The sequence below is a fragment of the Uloborus diversus genome, chromosome 1 (genome assembly GCF_026930045.1).
Source record: "Uloborus diversus isolate 005 chromosome 1, Udiv.v.3.1, whole genome shotgun sequence".
Taxonomy (NCBI): domain Eukaryota; kingdom Metazoa; phylum Arthropoda; class Arachnida; order Araneae; family Uloboridae; genus Uloborus; species Uloborus diversus.
This window is the reverse complement of record NC_072731.1, coordinates 67,365,999-67,382,920: the sequence shown is the minus strand read 5'-3', so window position 1 is coordinate 67,382,920 and position 16,922 is coordinate 67,365,999. Positions and strand designations below refer to the sequence as shown.

Here is a 16,922-nt window from a genome sequence, read left to right as displayed (position 1 = left end):
AAAATCTGATACTTCTCAATATAGATTCTAGACAATTCCGGTAGATGTTGTAATCGAGATTAGGATGTGCATGAGTATCCCTTTAAGAATTCGAATTGATTACCGCGATCTAGTGCAATATATGCTGTCACATGATTCACTGTATTCACTGTCAACCTAAAACTGTACTCAATTGTGTTAAATTCGTTTAGTAATATAAAACCCACCAGGCCCGTCCTTTCGATTTTTTTTTAGGTGGAGTAACGGGGGGGGGGGAAGTACTCAATGTAAATAATGCAAAAAAAAAATTAATTTGAATTTTGACATCTGGAATTCAATTTTTGTTTTTCGCAATCACGAGTGTATGTAGGCGTGTGTGTTTATGTGTGGGGGGGGGGGTATGTGTGTGTAGGCATGTGTGTTTGTTTGTGTCTGTGTGCAGGTATGAGTGTGTGGGTAGTTGTGTGTATGAGCGTTTGTGTGTGTTGGGGGGGGGATATGTAGGCGTGTGTAGGCATATGTGTTTGTGTCTGTGTGCAGGCATGAGTGTGTGGGTAGTTGTGTGTAGGTATGTGTGTATGTGTAGGTGTTTGTACGTATGCGTGTGTGTGTATGTGTAGGTGTTTGTATGTGTTTGTGTTTGTGTGTGTAGGTATGTGTGTGTATGTGTTTGTGAGTGTGTACGTGCGTGTATGTATGCGTGTAAGTGTAGGATTTTGACGCAACCTCGAGACGGTTTTCGCTAGATTAGCAGCATCGTGAGGCTGCCGGTAGACGGTGGTGCTGCAGAGGGTGGTGGTGGGAAAATAAAAACTCATAGCACATCTCAAAACAGTCAAATGAAAGCAATAAACAATCGTGATTGCTAAAAAAAAAAAAAAGGCATAAACCATGCCAACTTCCACGTAAATACATTGATCTCCTATATTTGGGAGGGGGGCAGTTAACCACAATGATTCTCCCAATTAACGAACCTTAAACCTATACTTCAAACAGAACTCTTTGCCGTCTAGTTTTGAAGCAAGGCAGTGTTAATTTTGGATGGATAGCTATAATTTACAGCACGTTAAGTTCCAGTGTCTTAGACTTAATCCGTAGCGTTAATTTCAATTACCATTTAAAGCAGCCATTGTCAGTGCGCTGCGGCTTAAGACGTCTTGTTTAATTGAAGTAAATTGGTTGTAGTGATGCATGAAACTGACGTTGGGATTTGTTTAATCTAACCATTAGTTTCGGTGGCTTTCCTTTCTCCGCATACTCCACTGTAAATAAGGTTTAATATGCCAGGTTTATTTTCTTTTTTTTGGATATTCATTCCTTTTCAGATAATAGAGTTGCCGACAAGTTTTATAATTTCAAGTCATTTTGGAATTTGTGATAAATATATTAGTTAATAATGGTTGCAGAGTTTAGTTGTACAGAACTATTTCCGGTATTACTTTTTTCCGCTCAAAATTAATCCCAGAGTAACTTGCATTTAATGAAAATTAGCCATTTAAGGCTGAAAAATAAATCAGTCGATAGTGGATAAGACCCAAGTGTGTATACTGATGGATAAAGGTTAAAGCTCAGTTTTCTGTCTGTATTGTGTTGCGAACTGCGAAAAGCTGAGATTGGTTACATTTACCCTATTTTTCAATGAAAGGAAAAAATGGAAAGAAAAGAAAGGAAAAAATGGAAAGAAAAGAAAGGACGAAAAAAAAAAGCATATACATACTTTAAAAATATCGGTATAAATCGATCTTTAAAAATGTGGCTAGTTATCATAGTAAATTTCAAACTTGTGCTTATTTATTTTTGTTTTTGGGGTTATTTTGTTTAAATTTTATGGAAGAATAAATTTATTTGAAACAAGATTATCTGGTAAAATTGCGACTCTATTTTTTAAAGTATTGTATGGGAGCTTCTTATGGTAGGATTTTGATAAATTGAGCCATGACCTTGAGAATGTTTCTCTTTTTGGGGTTGTGGTAAATGGTCATTGGCGCTGAGTTGAGCAAAGCCTTGGTGTCCTAGGAGCGAACACGCCGATCGTCGGCGTCGCTCCTCGCCGAGACGAAAACTTGATTCTTCTGAGCATGCGCGCCCGAGCTAAATCGACGTCGTGAATGGCCACGCCGGAATCATTTGACTTTGATTTCAGCGTCACGGCGAGGAGCGACGCCGGCAATCGGCAATCTCGCTCCTAGGAAACCAAGACTTTAGCTTACTTTCGTTGCAGTGATGCGAAGTATCCGCGATAATCAAGTGTCTCATTTTCACTGAGCTTCCTATGAAGTAAACATTGTCAAGTGCGCGGCTCAATTTACCAGAACCGCACTAAACTTCATCTGATTTTTTTTACTCATTGCAAATAGAAAAGTTAATTTTAGAGGATTTTTTTCCTTTCTTTCTTTCTTTTTTTTTTAGCTTTAATTCATTTGTAGTTTTCTTAATTCTGCCTTCTTACATAATGGAAAGAGTAAAAAAAAAAATACATACGGTAAAAACTGATTACACGCCTCCTTTTTGAAATCTGTCACAATGTACTTGTTTTTAAGTTATTTCTGCTTTCCATCCCCCAAAAATGTTAGAGTTTTCTAAAATGTGATGACTAACGAGTTGGGAGAATGACGTGGAACCGCGGTAGACAGATGCACCAAAGTACATCATTTGGGACGTCATAAAGACCACTCCTTATTTTCAAAATCGGACATTTAAAAAAAAATAATTAAAAATTAAGCGTTGGGAAAATGAAAGTTTTTCTCGCTCGATTATTTATTTCTTCATTTATTTATTTTTGCTTATTCTATTAATTTCAGTGACTAAAAGTAGTACTTTTGATTGAAGGAAACAACCCCATTGTAAAAGTTAGGAAAATATTTTTTCATAGTTTATTGCAACGCTTGTGATAACGCATTTCTTTTTCTTTCCTTTTTTTAAAAAAGAATTCAACTGAAGTCAAGCATTTCCAGATCTAAACTGCAAGACTTTTCGCTTGCAGTACCGATTCTAATTTACTATGTTACTGTCATAATGAGAACCCACATTATTAGCATTTAAAGCTTCTGAAAGTCATTGATGACACATAATCAATTTCCATATCATTATCAATGATTACATTACCCGATTTGTGTCACACCTATATGGATTTTATTATGTGTTATTTGCAAGACTATTCATCAAACTCATCATCAGGAAAGCAATTTGAAACTTACGTGCCATCAACGTTTTGGATTTCGGCAGTGTTTATGACATTGAGTTTGCCGCACATTTGCAACCGAAGGAGAACTATTGTTAAGTGCGATTATTCATTTTGGTTTTGGTGGTGTTATGTGACAATGCTGCACAATAATTTTTCCTTATTTCAGTAAACTACCGATTATCCATGAGGCAATCGACTCGTAGGAACATGCATTTTCGCAACAAAAAGCAAATACCAGTCGCTGGTTTTTGTTAACAAATTGTAAATTCAAACTCAGTTGTTTTTGTTGGTTTTGTTAAAAAAAAACATTTAGACATTTTTGATAGTGATAATATTGTGGGGGATGGAGGAGGGGGAGTTCAGTGTCCTGCTCTGGTAAATATTTATAATTGCCGGCAACTATAAGGCAGTTTTTGGTAACATTAAGGGAAAAAGCGTGAAGTTTCTATCTGAAATTTTAAAAACCTATAGTCAGATTTTGGCTGTTTTTGTGACTAGGATGCCAAAGCTCTTCCTAGATTTTATTAAAATGAATTTTAAAACACAGTTTTAGGCTATCTTCGTTGACATTGAGAGAATCAGGAGATTTATAGGATTCTCTCCGGAAAACTTTCGACATCGGAATCTGAAAATTTTAATTGTATGCTATCATATGTGACGTAAGAGGAAGGAGGGATATTTGGCAATCTCCTTTAGAAAATTTTCAGAATTAAGTTAAGAGGCAATTTTAGATATCTCTGGTGACGTTAGGAGGTCTGAAGGCTCTCCTCTGGAAAATTTTTGGCAGTGAAATTTTCGTGAGGCTCACTGTCGAAATTGCTTTTAAAATTGAAATCAATTTTAATCCTTGTTTTCAGCAGAGGGTTAGGGAATTTTTTTTTTGTGTTGAAACTACTTTAAATGGAGGATATTTCTCCAAATATCAGTCAGAGGGTCAAGAGTCCTTACAAAAAGTTAAGATTTCGTATTTTTTCACTAATTTTCTTTTTTGCTTCAAACTTTTAATATCTTAACTCTGCACTTTATTTTGACTATTTTTGATGTTGGAAGTATGCACCTAAGACTAACAGTTGCGAACATAGAGGTTTTACACGTTAAACGGGGACTCGATGTTTATCTGAACGTAGACCTGACCGAAATATCTTTAGACGTTACTCCCATTTTATTGTGACTAATCTATAAACAATGTAAAAATACTGAAAGATTATTTTGTAATTTCTCTAGATCATAATGCCGAAAAAAATCAATAAAAGTTCAAATTTGCTTTGAAATTTTTTATTCTGGGTATACGCGGAAACCACTTTCCATTCCATGGAAACGGAGCTGTATCCCAAAAGTAGCAAAATCCTTCTTGAAATAGATTCTAAATATATACAATTTTATGTATTGGAAAACCTAGTTGATAGAAACTAATGCAATAAATATGAGTGCTATAAAAATGGCTTAGGTTTTGCGTAAGCTTTCTACCATTAGCTCTTTCAATCGATAATTTCATATCTGGAATCTCTTTTTAGAATTTGATGTAGCTATTTTTCCCCCATTTCCTGGGACTGACGAAGTTATCCTCGTAATTTCAACTAAGCGAAACAAAGAGATGCCCTTTTTAATTGCCAAGTTGTCGATTTTTTCACTACACAATGAAACGTTTATATTTTGCTGAAAAATAGTTAAATTTTTTTTTCTCAAAGACAAAAATGATAATATGAAGTTAATCGCTAGTTGTCAGAGTTTGTGAAGTGAATAGTTTTACACACATCTGCTTATATGTATAAATACTGTTTGCTTGGAATACACAAGTTTTAAACTGCAAAAATTCATATCGAAGTAATTATTTAGTCTTTTAAGAAACTAATATATGGCTTGTTTGAAAAAAATCCTGAATTATATTCTTTTTTCATGATTTTTTTCTTTTTTAATGCTTCCATTAAAGCGTTGAAACATTTTTCTGTTGAAATTTTTGGTGAACATTTTTTTGAAGAAAAATAAATAAATAAATGAATGCGTAAAAACATAATGTCCGTTGGAGACCGGAAGATTTCTCTCCCAACTAGTTGTTTAAACAAATGTGTCTCAATTATGCTTGGGATGGATGTAATGTTATTAATATTGGCTTCATGATTAGGGGGAGGTAGAAGTTTTAAATCGCTATAAATTTTGAACGTGATCCTGAAATTGCCTTTTTAATCTCTCGAATTTTTTGATTGATAACCCATAATTGGTGAGGTGGGGAAACTTATACCCCAGAAGAATTGAACTTTTGCGTTCAGATGTTTCGTAATATCTGCTTAAATGGCGTGTGTATGTTTTATATGGTTCTTTTGTATTTATTGATAAATAATGCAAAGATAATTGGAAATTGTCTTACATTAATTTGATAAATTTTTTGTAATGAACAAAAATATAGTTAGGATCATATAATCCCAACCTCACCACTTGCGTCACAAAAAAAAAAAAAAAAAAAAAAAAAAAAAATGAATGAATAAAATAAATAAAATAAAATCAATCTCCTCACCAGTTAGGAGCTGTCCATATCTAATGTCAAACCTTTTCTCCACATTTTAGATTATCTTCCCCCTTGTCACAATGTGTCACACTTCACCTCTCCCCTTGTCATATGTCACGTTATTTTCCATAAAAATATTATGAAAAATGTGGTGTCACACTTGTTGCCCCCCTTGTCACAAATTGTCTACATTTCCCCTCTCAAAGTGTGACATTTATGGACGACCCTTTATGGGTTCAAAAGAAAGACACTAAGAGTAAAAACTGCTTTAAAATGGTATTTAATGTAACCTGAACGTAATGTCTTGATTCTATTCCGAATGCGTTTTTTTTTCCTGTTTTTTTATTTCCATTAACCATATTGCTATCCAACTACCTGAAAGATTCAGAGTTTCAAAATGCCCCCTTAAATCGTTTGCAAAACAGGAAAAGTTGTTGCAACTAAACTTTTTTATAGCTACAGATAGGAATTTTTTCCAATTTTTCTCTGTCTTTTTTTTTTTGAAGATACTTACTTTTGTAGTTGTACGCCTCAATTATGAAGTCTAGATACGATTTAATTATATTATACTTCCATCGACGAATTTGAACCTATTAATGGACAAATTAAAATTTGTATACGTATCCCCCTATGATAATAAAATAAAAATTTAATTTTGAATAATATCGAAAGTGGTCGGGCTGACCTTTCAAATTATTTATGCCGCAATTAAATGAACTGCAAAGCAAGCGCGCTGAATATCCCTCTTTACTTAATTTACATTTTTAGAGAGCTAGAGGGAGAACGGTACAAAAGGCACGAAAAATGAAAGCCCGTCAAGTTTTTTCTTCTAATTTTCCTAACATTCGGAAGCTGAAGTGGAGGAAATTTTTTTTTCATGAAAATGCTTTAAATTCTCTACATCATGCTTATGATGATTAATATTGCTGGTGTAAATTTTTTTTTCCTTTTAAAATTTATTATCCAAAAGCATTTTCTGTTAATAATTTAAGTCATTTCTAGTTCCCTTGCTTACTTTTTTGCACTAAAGAGTAGATTTGTCTTACTACAGCACAGCTGATAAGGATAGTGCGGCAAAATAGCGGGGCAAAGTGAAATAGTGGAATATTTACTTTGTTTTTAGCGCTACCTATTTGGTAAAATTTTAACCATGTAGCACATTATGTAGTCTATTATAGTCAAGAAAAAGTTACCTCTGAAGGTTACAGCGTGTGATAATACAAGTCATTTTTCAAAAATTGATACTCATTTTGGAATATTTTGCAATAAGTCAAAAATGAATTTTGTTACGATAAAATTATAAAGTTCTTGTAATTATCATTTTAAATGTTGAATGAAACCCACTAATATTCGCTGTAATATTCATTTAATATTAAATTAGTTTTTATTTAAAGTTAAAAAAAAAAATAGTTAAGTGCATGCGGGGCAAAGTGAAACAGGTCATTTTCACTTACCTTTTCAACCATTTATTACATCACCTACGCATTTATTTAGTAATTAAATTATTCACATTCCTCCGTGTAATAATTCTCATTCATTCACTATTTTATTCATTCATATATTTTCCCCCATATATTAATTTTTTTCTACATTCATTATCTTATTTACTTATCCACTTGAATAAAAAAGTTAAGAACAAATGGAAAATATTTTACTTTTCACTTTGTCCCATGACAAAAAAAAAAAAAAAAAAAAAAAAAAATGACAAATTTCCACTTCTTTCTGAATGTACAAATTTAGTGCCAAAAATTAAAAATAATGTTTCGATGCAAGTGTTATTTTTTTAAATACATTGTTCTTTTTTTATCTAACGTAATTTTTAAATCAAATTTCCAATTTTTTTCATTTTGAAAAAATTAAGTTAACTATTTTACTCTCCCCCCACATTCCCCTACTATGTTAAGTGTGTTATATTTTTTCCCAATTACTATCAGTATTGTTGTACAATGCGTTATTCTGGTCTTATTTATTACTAGCGGTACCCGCACGGCTTTGCCCGTAGTAGAAAATTAAATGGTCATTTGGTTTGCCTGTATATTTACAAATAAATAACACGAATTACCGTAACATGAACGAGCAAATAAACATAGCATATTGGCGAGAGATTCATTATCAATTAATGGTAAATTATACAGGTGAACCAAGTGACCTTTTAATTTTTATTATGGGCAAAGCCGTGCGGGTACCGCTAGTTTTAAATAAAATTCAAAGTCGTAACAATGAACGCAAATATTTCTAATTACTGCTCTGACGTCATTTTTTTTAAAAATCTGCATAAACGAATAAATTACTCACACAAATCAGGAAATATTAAAAGGAATTGTATTGCAAAAATTTCACCGATGATCAGTAATTTCAGACCCTCAGTAGATCAGAGTACTTAATCATAAAAATAATCTTAACAAAATGGATTGTTTTTATGTTTAAGTACTCATTTCAGAAGAGAAATAAAATATCTATTTTGAATTTGTGTTCCAATTTTTATCTGTAAATATTATTACGAAATAATTTAGGTATCTTGGTCTAAAGTACGCCTGTATAAAGCACTCATTTTACACGATGAAAGTAGAAATACATTCTAAACAAATCGATACCTAAATGAAAACTAATAGCTCACTTGAAGCCCATGACTTAAGTTAAAATAAACTTTCATTAGATTGTGTTTCAGTTAATAATGATATTTAAATACAGCTGTGCAGTTGTGTTCCCATACTCCACATACGCCGTATACTCTCAAGCATTTTTTTAGATCAAAAGTGCATAACCCTCAAGCTCCAAAAATTTTCATTTATAATGGGGATGGTTTCCTCCAGTCAAAAGTACTACTTTTAGTCATTGAAATGGATAGAATGAGAGAAAAAAAAAAAAATTACATGGACCCAGAAAATACTTTGATTTTCCCAACAGTTTTTGTTTAATTAATTTTTTAAAATGTCCGATTTTTCAAACAAGGCGTGGTCTTTATGACGTCACAAATGATGCAATTTGGCGCATCTTTCTTCTACGTTTCCACGTTATGATATTCAAGCAGCGAATTAAAATTGCGCTGTACGCTTGCTATCAACCATATCGTTGCCAATACACGTGAGTAAAGATGCGAATTAAATATTCTGTTCTGTGAATGGCAACATTGAATGGCATTTCATCATTTGTGATATCACACGACAGAAGTGCAAACAATAAAAGCTCACCGATTTAAGTATTTTTTTTTAAATATTAAACTTAAACAAATTATTTAAAAAATGGTCAGATCCTATGTTTTTAAGCATGCTCTTTCAAAAAAAAAAAAAAAAAAAAATACTGTTAAAATTTTGGAAACGACCCCATTCCGATTCTATCATTGCATTTTTAAATTTTTCTAAAGCAAAAATAATATATTTATGTTGACCACATTTTCCTACAAGTAACCTTATTTCTTTATATTTTTTAACACTTAATAAACGACTTTTGAACGCTTTATAATCGCATACACATATTGTGCATAGTGAATTACTGGGAGTATACCCTCAGACGTCACTGCAGCGGTGTGAAATTTGTGAGAGAGGGGGTATTAAATTATTTATTTGAAAATTGTTTTATTGTCATTTGTAAAGCAAAAGTTTTTTTTCTTTGCGCTATTTTAAACGAGTCGTTCTAAATTTTAACAGTGGTGCCCGTTCAAGACGCAGAAACTCATTTTCGTTTTACATTTGAATGCGTTTGCCCAACTGCTAATCAAGATAATGAAATTTAATTATAGATTATTACATAATGTTCTTTGATGTCTGTGCGGAGAAGTGAATTTTGAGTGTTCATGACTGCGGCTTTACTACGATGTTCATTGTGATATGAGGCTTTAAATTAATTATATGCGCAATAAAGACTCAAGAAAACCTCTTCAACGTCTGAGGAAAAGTTGATATCCTCGTAATTATGCTACCGAAGGAAAGCACTAAAATTTAAGTTTGTTTGCTGTAGTACAAGGCGAGGAAATTTCCGATCACAGACTGCCATAAAATTAAGGCTTTAGACAGGGAGATTTAGCACTTTTGGGTCTCGCTGCATTGTTTATTTTTGAAACTAAATTCTATTCTTGCTGTTCAATGGGTGAATAAATTATATTACTTCCGTACTTTCTTTTGAAACGCCATTAACAAATGTACTGAAAAGAAAAATAAAAGGAATCATTACAAACATTTTACCGTGCTCCACAGTACTACACTCCCGTGTAGTAGTTCTGACGGCACAAGTCAGAATGAAATTTGCATAGGAAAAAAAAAGAAAATTATACCCAAGGGGAAGGCAGGGATCAAACCCGCAACCTTCTTCTGCGCCCAGGCAGCTGCCGGAGCTAGCACTTCGGACCACTCAGTCATGGTAACTCCCTGCCAATACCTAATGCATTAAATTAAAATTAATTCTCAAATTCTACTTGATATTTTACGTATCCATTTATGCATAAAATTGCGTTCTTAGCAATGTAGTACAGAGGTAATGCAGTTTTTTCTCTCTCTCTTTTTTTTTGGAAAACAAATTTTTTATTGGTTTGACCTGAAACAAACTACATTTACAAGGAAATTGGTAATTGTATCATGAACTGCTGAGTACATGCAATATAGCAGACAGCCCGATTATCACATGTGATGACCGGGCTGTCTGGTATATTGCATGTAGTTCTGCCTTAGCCCTGGCTTAGGGGCTATAACTTACTGCTAAAAACTACTTAGTTTTATGCTCACCTACTTGAGGAAATTCCTTTCGGCAAACCATTAACAGACTAATTTCTTCACCCAAAAACTGAGTGGCTTTTAGTGAAGCATGCTCCAAATTAAATGTTTTTGGAACAGAAATTTTTCGCTTGCACTAACTGAAGCAAGATAAACATAATAAAGCTTGAACAAGGAGAGTTGGCGGTTGAACTGGAAACGGAACGCTTCATTTTGTAATAGGTAAGATTCACGAGACATAAGTCACTTTTTTGTAAGCACAGCTACAATAAATATTATATTTTCAAAGAGTGCGGCAAACATTCAGCCATCAACCGTGTGCAACCGTTAAAATCTTTAAGCTGGGCTTATACTTATCTGGATTACGACAACCGCATTGCGCAAACCACAAGCCGACAATTTTTTTTAACCAATCAAAGCGAACGGTTTTTGGAGAAGCATGATGATGAGTTCTTAATTTGTTTTTGTTGAAAAATTTGTCGGTTCACGGTAGTAAGTACACTGTTGTTGTTTTTGGAGCGCACGATCAAGTACATCAGACCGAAAGAAGAGAAAAAAATAAAAAGAAATTTCACATATAAATTATATATATATATATATATATATATATATATATATATATATATATAGAAATTGCTTTTAAATTTCGTGCGTAAAACATCAGTTTTGCGAGTTTTAGCGAGTCATATATATATAATTCTATTATCCCATGTTTGGTAACAACATATTTTCATAACAAAATAATAATGATTAAACCTTTTTCTAAGCTTATGTGTTTTTAATGAAGACAAATCTCCAATATAGTTATCTGTTACTTTTTCAGAACATCTTGGAAAAGTTTAATCCATGTGCGCGACAACTGATATCAGCTGGAAAAGCATATTTGAAAGCTTTGCACGGTAAGAGTTTTTTTTTTATTGATATACATTTATATGATTCCCGTAATATGTTCATGAATGGTTTTATAATTTTTATAATCATGTTGCTTCAAAATCAAGCCTTTTCTGCTTACAATTGCTGGAATACGTTTTTACTTCCTTTTGCAAGAAAAGGAAGTATTGTATTCGCAAAAAAGTTTCACTCAAAAATCGGCCTTAATTTCCATTTTACTCGCTTCCGAATGAATGTTGAGTTTTTTTCGACCCGACCACACGTGGATATATGCCTAGGAACGTACAGACACCCGAAATATCCATTTGGACGACCCCCGAGTTAACTACAACGAATTTTCTCGTGACGTCCGTATGTATGTGTGTATATACGTATGTGCGTATGTATCCCGAATAACTCAAAAAACGGTATGTCCTAAAAAGTTGAAATTCGGTATGTAGACTCCTTGTGGAGTCTAGTTGTCCACCTTTTTTTTTTTCGTTGCATTCGGATGTTCCTAAGGGGGTCTTTACAACTTTTTTAGGGAAAATCATTGTTAATTTCAATGCTAACTCAAGTCGTGTTAGAATTTGGCAAACACTTGGCGATATATCGTCAAGTTTTCTTGCCAACTTGCCGAAACATTTGGCGATATTTTTTTTTTAATTTTTAAATCGGGTTTTAATTCGACCAATGTTGGTGATATTTGAAAAATAATTACTGAATCACATTAAAATTGCCAAAAATGGGGGAAATAAATCTGTGTAAAACGTTTTTTGCTTCGGTTCGCAAGAAACTAGGGGTGAAAATATTTAGTATTTCCTTGCGTACTCCAAGGCGCTATTATCGTTACATTGGCTTAAAAGGAAGTCAGGTGATGCACACTTCAGCTCGTTTTAAATTTTTTAAACACAGTAAAAGTGCGGTTCTTTACGTAGAAAAAATATAATGTTTTGTTGAGGAATGCTTTAAATCAGTTTGAGGGGTCCTTACAAATGTCTAAAAGAATTTGGTATGTTTCTAAAAAAAATTGTATGCATACATTTTTCCACACCGCGAGACTTCGACTTACGCGAGGAGTCTTGGAACGCATCCCTCGCGTAAGTCGGGATACGACTGTATTAAAATCTTTGGTTTTGAATCGTAGAGGAGTTTAATTTAGATTTACACGTTCGGAGTTACCTAACAATACACATTAATGATTTTCTGAAACACCTTTCCTATGTAACTACCAACTGGTGAATATTTTTATATCGTTATACACTTTCCAAATGTACCGATTAGAGAATGTCGCACTTGGCCTATGCATACTGTATTGATTGGCATCACTCTTCTTATCCGAGTCCTCCTCCCAGTGCTATATTTAGAGGGGGGGGGGGGGGAATACGCCGTCCTTCCAGATATTTGGTTGTAAAAGTAAACCTATTTCAATATAATTTGTTTGATACTACGAAAATCAATGTCTTTTTAAATTGAAGGGGGTATAAATAATCCAAACTAAATTTGTTTGGCCTTACGAAAATTCACCAACCTTGATATCTGCCCATTGGAAAACGAATCCCCTCAAACATTTATTCCAACTACAGAACTACTTAAACCATTTCGAGTGAATTGCTCCGGGTAAATATAACGGTAGAGAAAATATTTCCTTTTGAAGTCACATACAAACAGGCCTATGCTGATCTCATAGATATAGTATCATAGTATCAACTAGATACACAACGAGAAATCGGTTCCATGGGCAACAGAGACCTTCTAGTAACCGGTAAGCGTCGGAAAAGCGCATGCGCGCAAACAACTTCACCCGTATTCTGATAGAGTACAAAGAGCGTTGCATCCTCGTAGGCAACGCTTTTGCCCGTTTAAAACTTCAAGGTTCGCGCTTTCAATGGCCGCCGGTGGTTGCGGCTATATGGAGTTGTACATCTTGTAGTGTCTACATCTGTGATGCTAACCTGTCTCGTGACATTGAAAAAACTCTCAGCACTATTGACCAGATAAATTTTAGCAAACTTTCTTTGCAATTTCAAATTTTCATTTCATATGTGAAATGTCACCTTTATTGGTTTGTGTTATTGGAATTATTGGACAGATTTAGCGAGTTCAATCTACGGTGAAATGTTTTAAACAGTGCAGGGCAAAACTAAAATGTACTGAAAGTTTTTACTCTTGGAATGATTTTTAATTTTCGGAAAAGATAGTAGCAATACATTGCTCAGAAAATAATCATTGCATTACAGTCGAACTCGCTTATTACAAGCTCGGATTAAACAAGGAATCGGATATACTAGGCTGGTACAATCTTAAGTCTATAAGAGTAAAACTCGCTTTGAACTAGCAAACCTTACTTGATGCGGGCAATTAATTTTTGCGATGCATAAAATTTCAATTGACTTTCAGTTTATCCTATTTTGAAAAAAAAAAAAAAATATTTACATGAGTCATAAATCCCGAGAAAAAGTGATTGTGGCCTTTTTTCTTTTTAATTTGTAGACTAGGGAAGCGTTTGAAAATAATTTTTTTGGTCATCAATGTTGACACTGCAGCGAAATTTGCTTCCCAGGATATTGTAGCTCAAACGCAAGTTAAAGCAGATGAAAGAAATAACGAAAGGGGCGACGACAGCAACAAAAGAAAATAACTTCAATCTGAACCACTCTCAACATACTCAATAGCTTTTGATCTGCAGAAAGACTTTCTCGAAGTCAGGGGTGCAAATGACTATTCCATTCCTTGAGTACTCCCCGAAAAATAACAACACAGGAAAGAAAGAAACAATAAGACAGTTCAAAGCACATTAACCAACTTTTTTGGTATTATACAGAAAACAAAACACTAGCAAAGCAAGTACGTATAAATTAAGATTTTTTTCAGGAATCGGATTTTTTTACGCCCCCTCTGTTATAACGAGGAAATATCACGGCTTTTATAAACGGCTTCGACTGTATTTTGAAAATTTTAAACCCTTTTTCCTATGACAGAATTAATATTCTTTGTTAGCAATATCTTCACAACTTGGGAAGCTATTTTGTTCTTGGTACAGCTTGTAAAACACTTTCCACACAATTCCCCATCTTATCGCCTTCAAGTCTCCTCCAACAAAATACTTCCACTTGTTCAACATCCCCAAATCTCAGTCCTCCTCCTCCATTTAACCTCTCTGTCTCTACCACTCTATTTATTGCAAGGAACAAAGTTGCTGTTAGTCTCCGGCCCTCATTTAATGAGGAGAACCCCAACAATGGCTCTCCGGAAAAGCTGTCGGAAGAATACCCTGATAAGGGACTCATAATCGGATTGCCTTTTTTTAATTGCGCTCTATTAATTCGCTGGGGAGCCATCGTTGTTGCAAAAGGGTTCAGCATTGTTCCATCTGCAATTAAAATTTGCGTTTTGTTCAAAACTAAGTTAGGGTGATGTACAAATGTGTTCACAGTTAGCGTCTGAAATTTATATGGAGTGGAATAGTCAAGATAAGGATGGCTATTAAAACGAGTGGCTAGAGTGTAGAATAAGGATATATTGGCGATGTAATGAATGCATATCGCTATTGGAAACTATTTCCTTGCTTGGCGAAAATCTACATTTGTATGGCAGCCATAGTATATGATATCCTGTTTTTAGTTGGGGTAACCTAACTTGGCAGCTTTGTGGAGGTTATATAGATCTCAATCAAAGCATTACGACGCAGCAAAGCAAAATGCATACACAAATGCTGAAGTTTAGTGTTTCAAAATCCGGGAAGGGGGGATTGACACCTTCTAGATTGCCTAAATGACGGGCCTGCTACTTTTTGTACCTTTTTCTTCATTCATTTAAATTGTTTTTAAAAATCTTGCGGGGAAAACATTTTTTGAAAAATTATTTTTGGGGGAGACTTCCGAAAAACCGCTTACAACTGTGCTAAAATTCTCTTCGTTACGTTTTTAGGGAGTTTTTAGTCTTGAGTAGGTATATTCTATTTTTTGAAAATTAAATTACTGTTCAACCCCACATTTTTTCAAAATATTTCTTATAAAATCAAAAGTTTGTCGGAAATTGACATCTAACAAGCGCTATCAAAATGTAGCGAGATTGTTTTTAAGTTAAGTAAGTAGTAACGTTTTAAAATAATTCAACGAAAACAGAATAGTGGTTAAAATTGTAGTTAAATCTTTGATGAAAACGCTGTAAACATCAATATTCAATTTTAGAACTTGTGGTCTTAAATGGCAAAACTTATTGGTTAAACTGTGGCAAAAATGGCAAAACTCATTAGGTTAAAGGGCTAACACACACGCACACACACACACACATATATATATATATAGCAAACATGGAGCTATTTAAGAGCGCAGCTGTGGTGGGCAGGTAAAGAACAGAATACGGAAATTTTTCATTTTTCTTTCTTTTTACTTCCTTTTACAAAAAAGGAAGTATTGTATTCGCGAAAAAATTTTCACTCAAAATTCGGCCTTCATTTTTTTTCATTTTTCTCACCCCCGAATTAATGTTGAGTTTTTTTTTCGACCCGACCACACGTGGATGCCTAGGAACCTACAGACACCCGAAACATCCATTTTGACGACCCCCGAGTTAATTACAACGAATTTTGTCGTGACGTCTGTATGTACGTATGTATGTGCGTATGTGTGTATGTATCTCGCATAACTCAAAAACGGTATGTCCTAGAGAGTTGAAATTTAGTACGAAGACTCCTAGTGGGGCCTAGTTGTGCACCTTCTCTTTTGGTTGCAATCGGATATTCTTAAGGGGGCTTTTGCCCTTTTTGAGGGAAATCATTGTTAATTTCTATTTAAACTCAAGTAGTGTTATAATTTGTCGGGACACTTGGCGATATATCGTCAGTCGTTTGGTCGCCAAGTTTTGTCGCCAACTTGGCGACAAATGTGGCAATTTTTTTTTTTAATTTTAAATTTGGTTTCAATTTGGCCATTGTTGGTGATATTTAGAGAGTAAATAATTAAATCACATTAAAATTGCCAATAATGGGGAAATGACATTAAATTGGAGTAAAAGGAAGTCATGTGATGCACACATCAGCTCGTTTTTTTTTTACATTTTTTTCATTTATCGCGCGTTAGCTTTATTGCACAAACTTGCTTATTGGTTTCCTGCTGAAAACAAAAGTGCGAGAAAAACGTCTAATTTAAACATTTCCTTTATTGAATCTGAAACCCGTTTCTTCAAATATATCGGAAACTCATTTCTGAAGATACTGCCGTTTACCTGCCCATGACAGACCAGTAGAAAGACTTAATTTTAAATAACGAATCAAACTGCGATCTTTTTAAAAGTTGTTGCGAATATTCGGAGGCAACATTTCTGGCAGGTACAAAGTTCGGGGAGTATTTACTTCTTGCGAGGAATGTTAAGAATGCAGCCTATTATCTATCTCCCGAGAGAAAGTGCGAAATGTGTGCTTAAGATAATTCTTGCGCTCTCCCTGGGATGCTGACTTGAAATTAAGTCTCTCCATCGATCCGAGGATAACTTTCATATTTTATTTTATTACTAGTGGTAGTACCGGCACGGGTTTGCCCGTCATGTCATTTGGTTCGCGTGTATATTTACAAATAATAGATGAATTTCTCGCCAATTTGCTGTGTTCATTTGCTCGCCCCTTTTATGATAATTTGCTCGTCCACGTTATGATAATTTGCTCGATAAAATGTTCTTA

At 34.1% G+C, this 16,922-nt stretch overlaps 1 protein-coding gene across 2 annotated transcripts in view; it reads left to right on the top strand.

Moving 5' to 3' along the window:
* The window catches only part of LOC129234633 (brain-specific angiogenesis inhibitor 1-associated protein 2-like), a 155,859-nt gene that overhangs the window by 11,793 nt on the left and 127,144 nt on the right, over positions 1 to 16,922 (top strand). The window contains exon 2 of one of the 2 annotated variants that reach the window (XM_054868665.1): positions 11,196 to 11,271. The exons of the other annotated variant lie outside the window; for it this stretch is intronic. Coding sequence (XP_054724640.1) covers positions 11,196 to 11,271 — 76 coding nt within the window. The remainder of the gene's footprint in view (positions 1 to 11,195; positions 11,272 to 16,922) is intronic. 2 annotated transcript variants of the gene reach the window in all.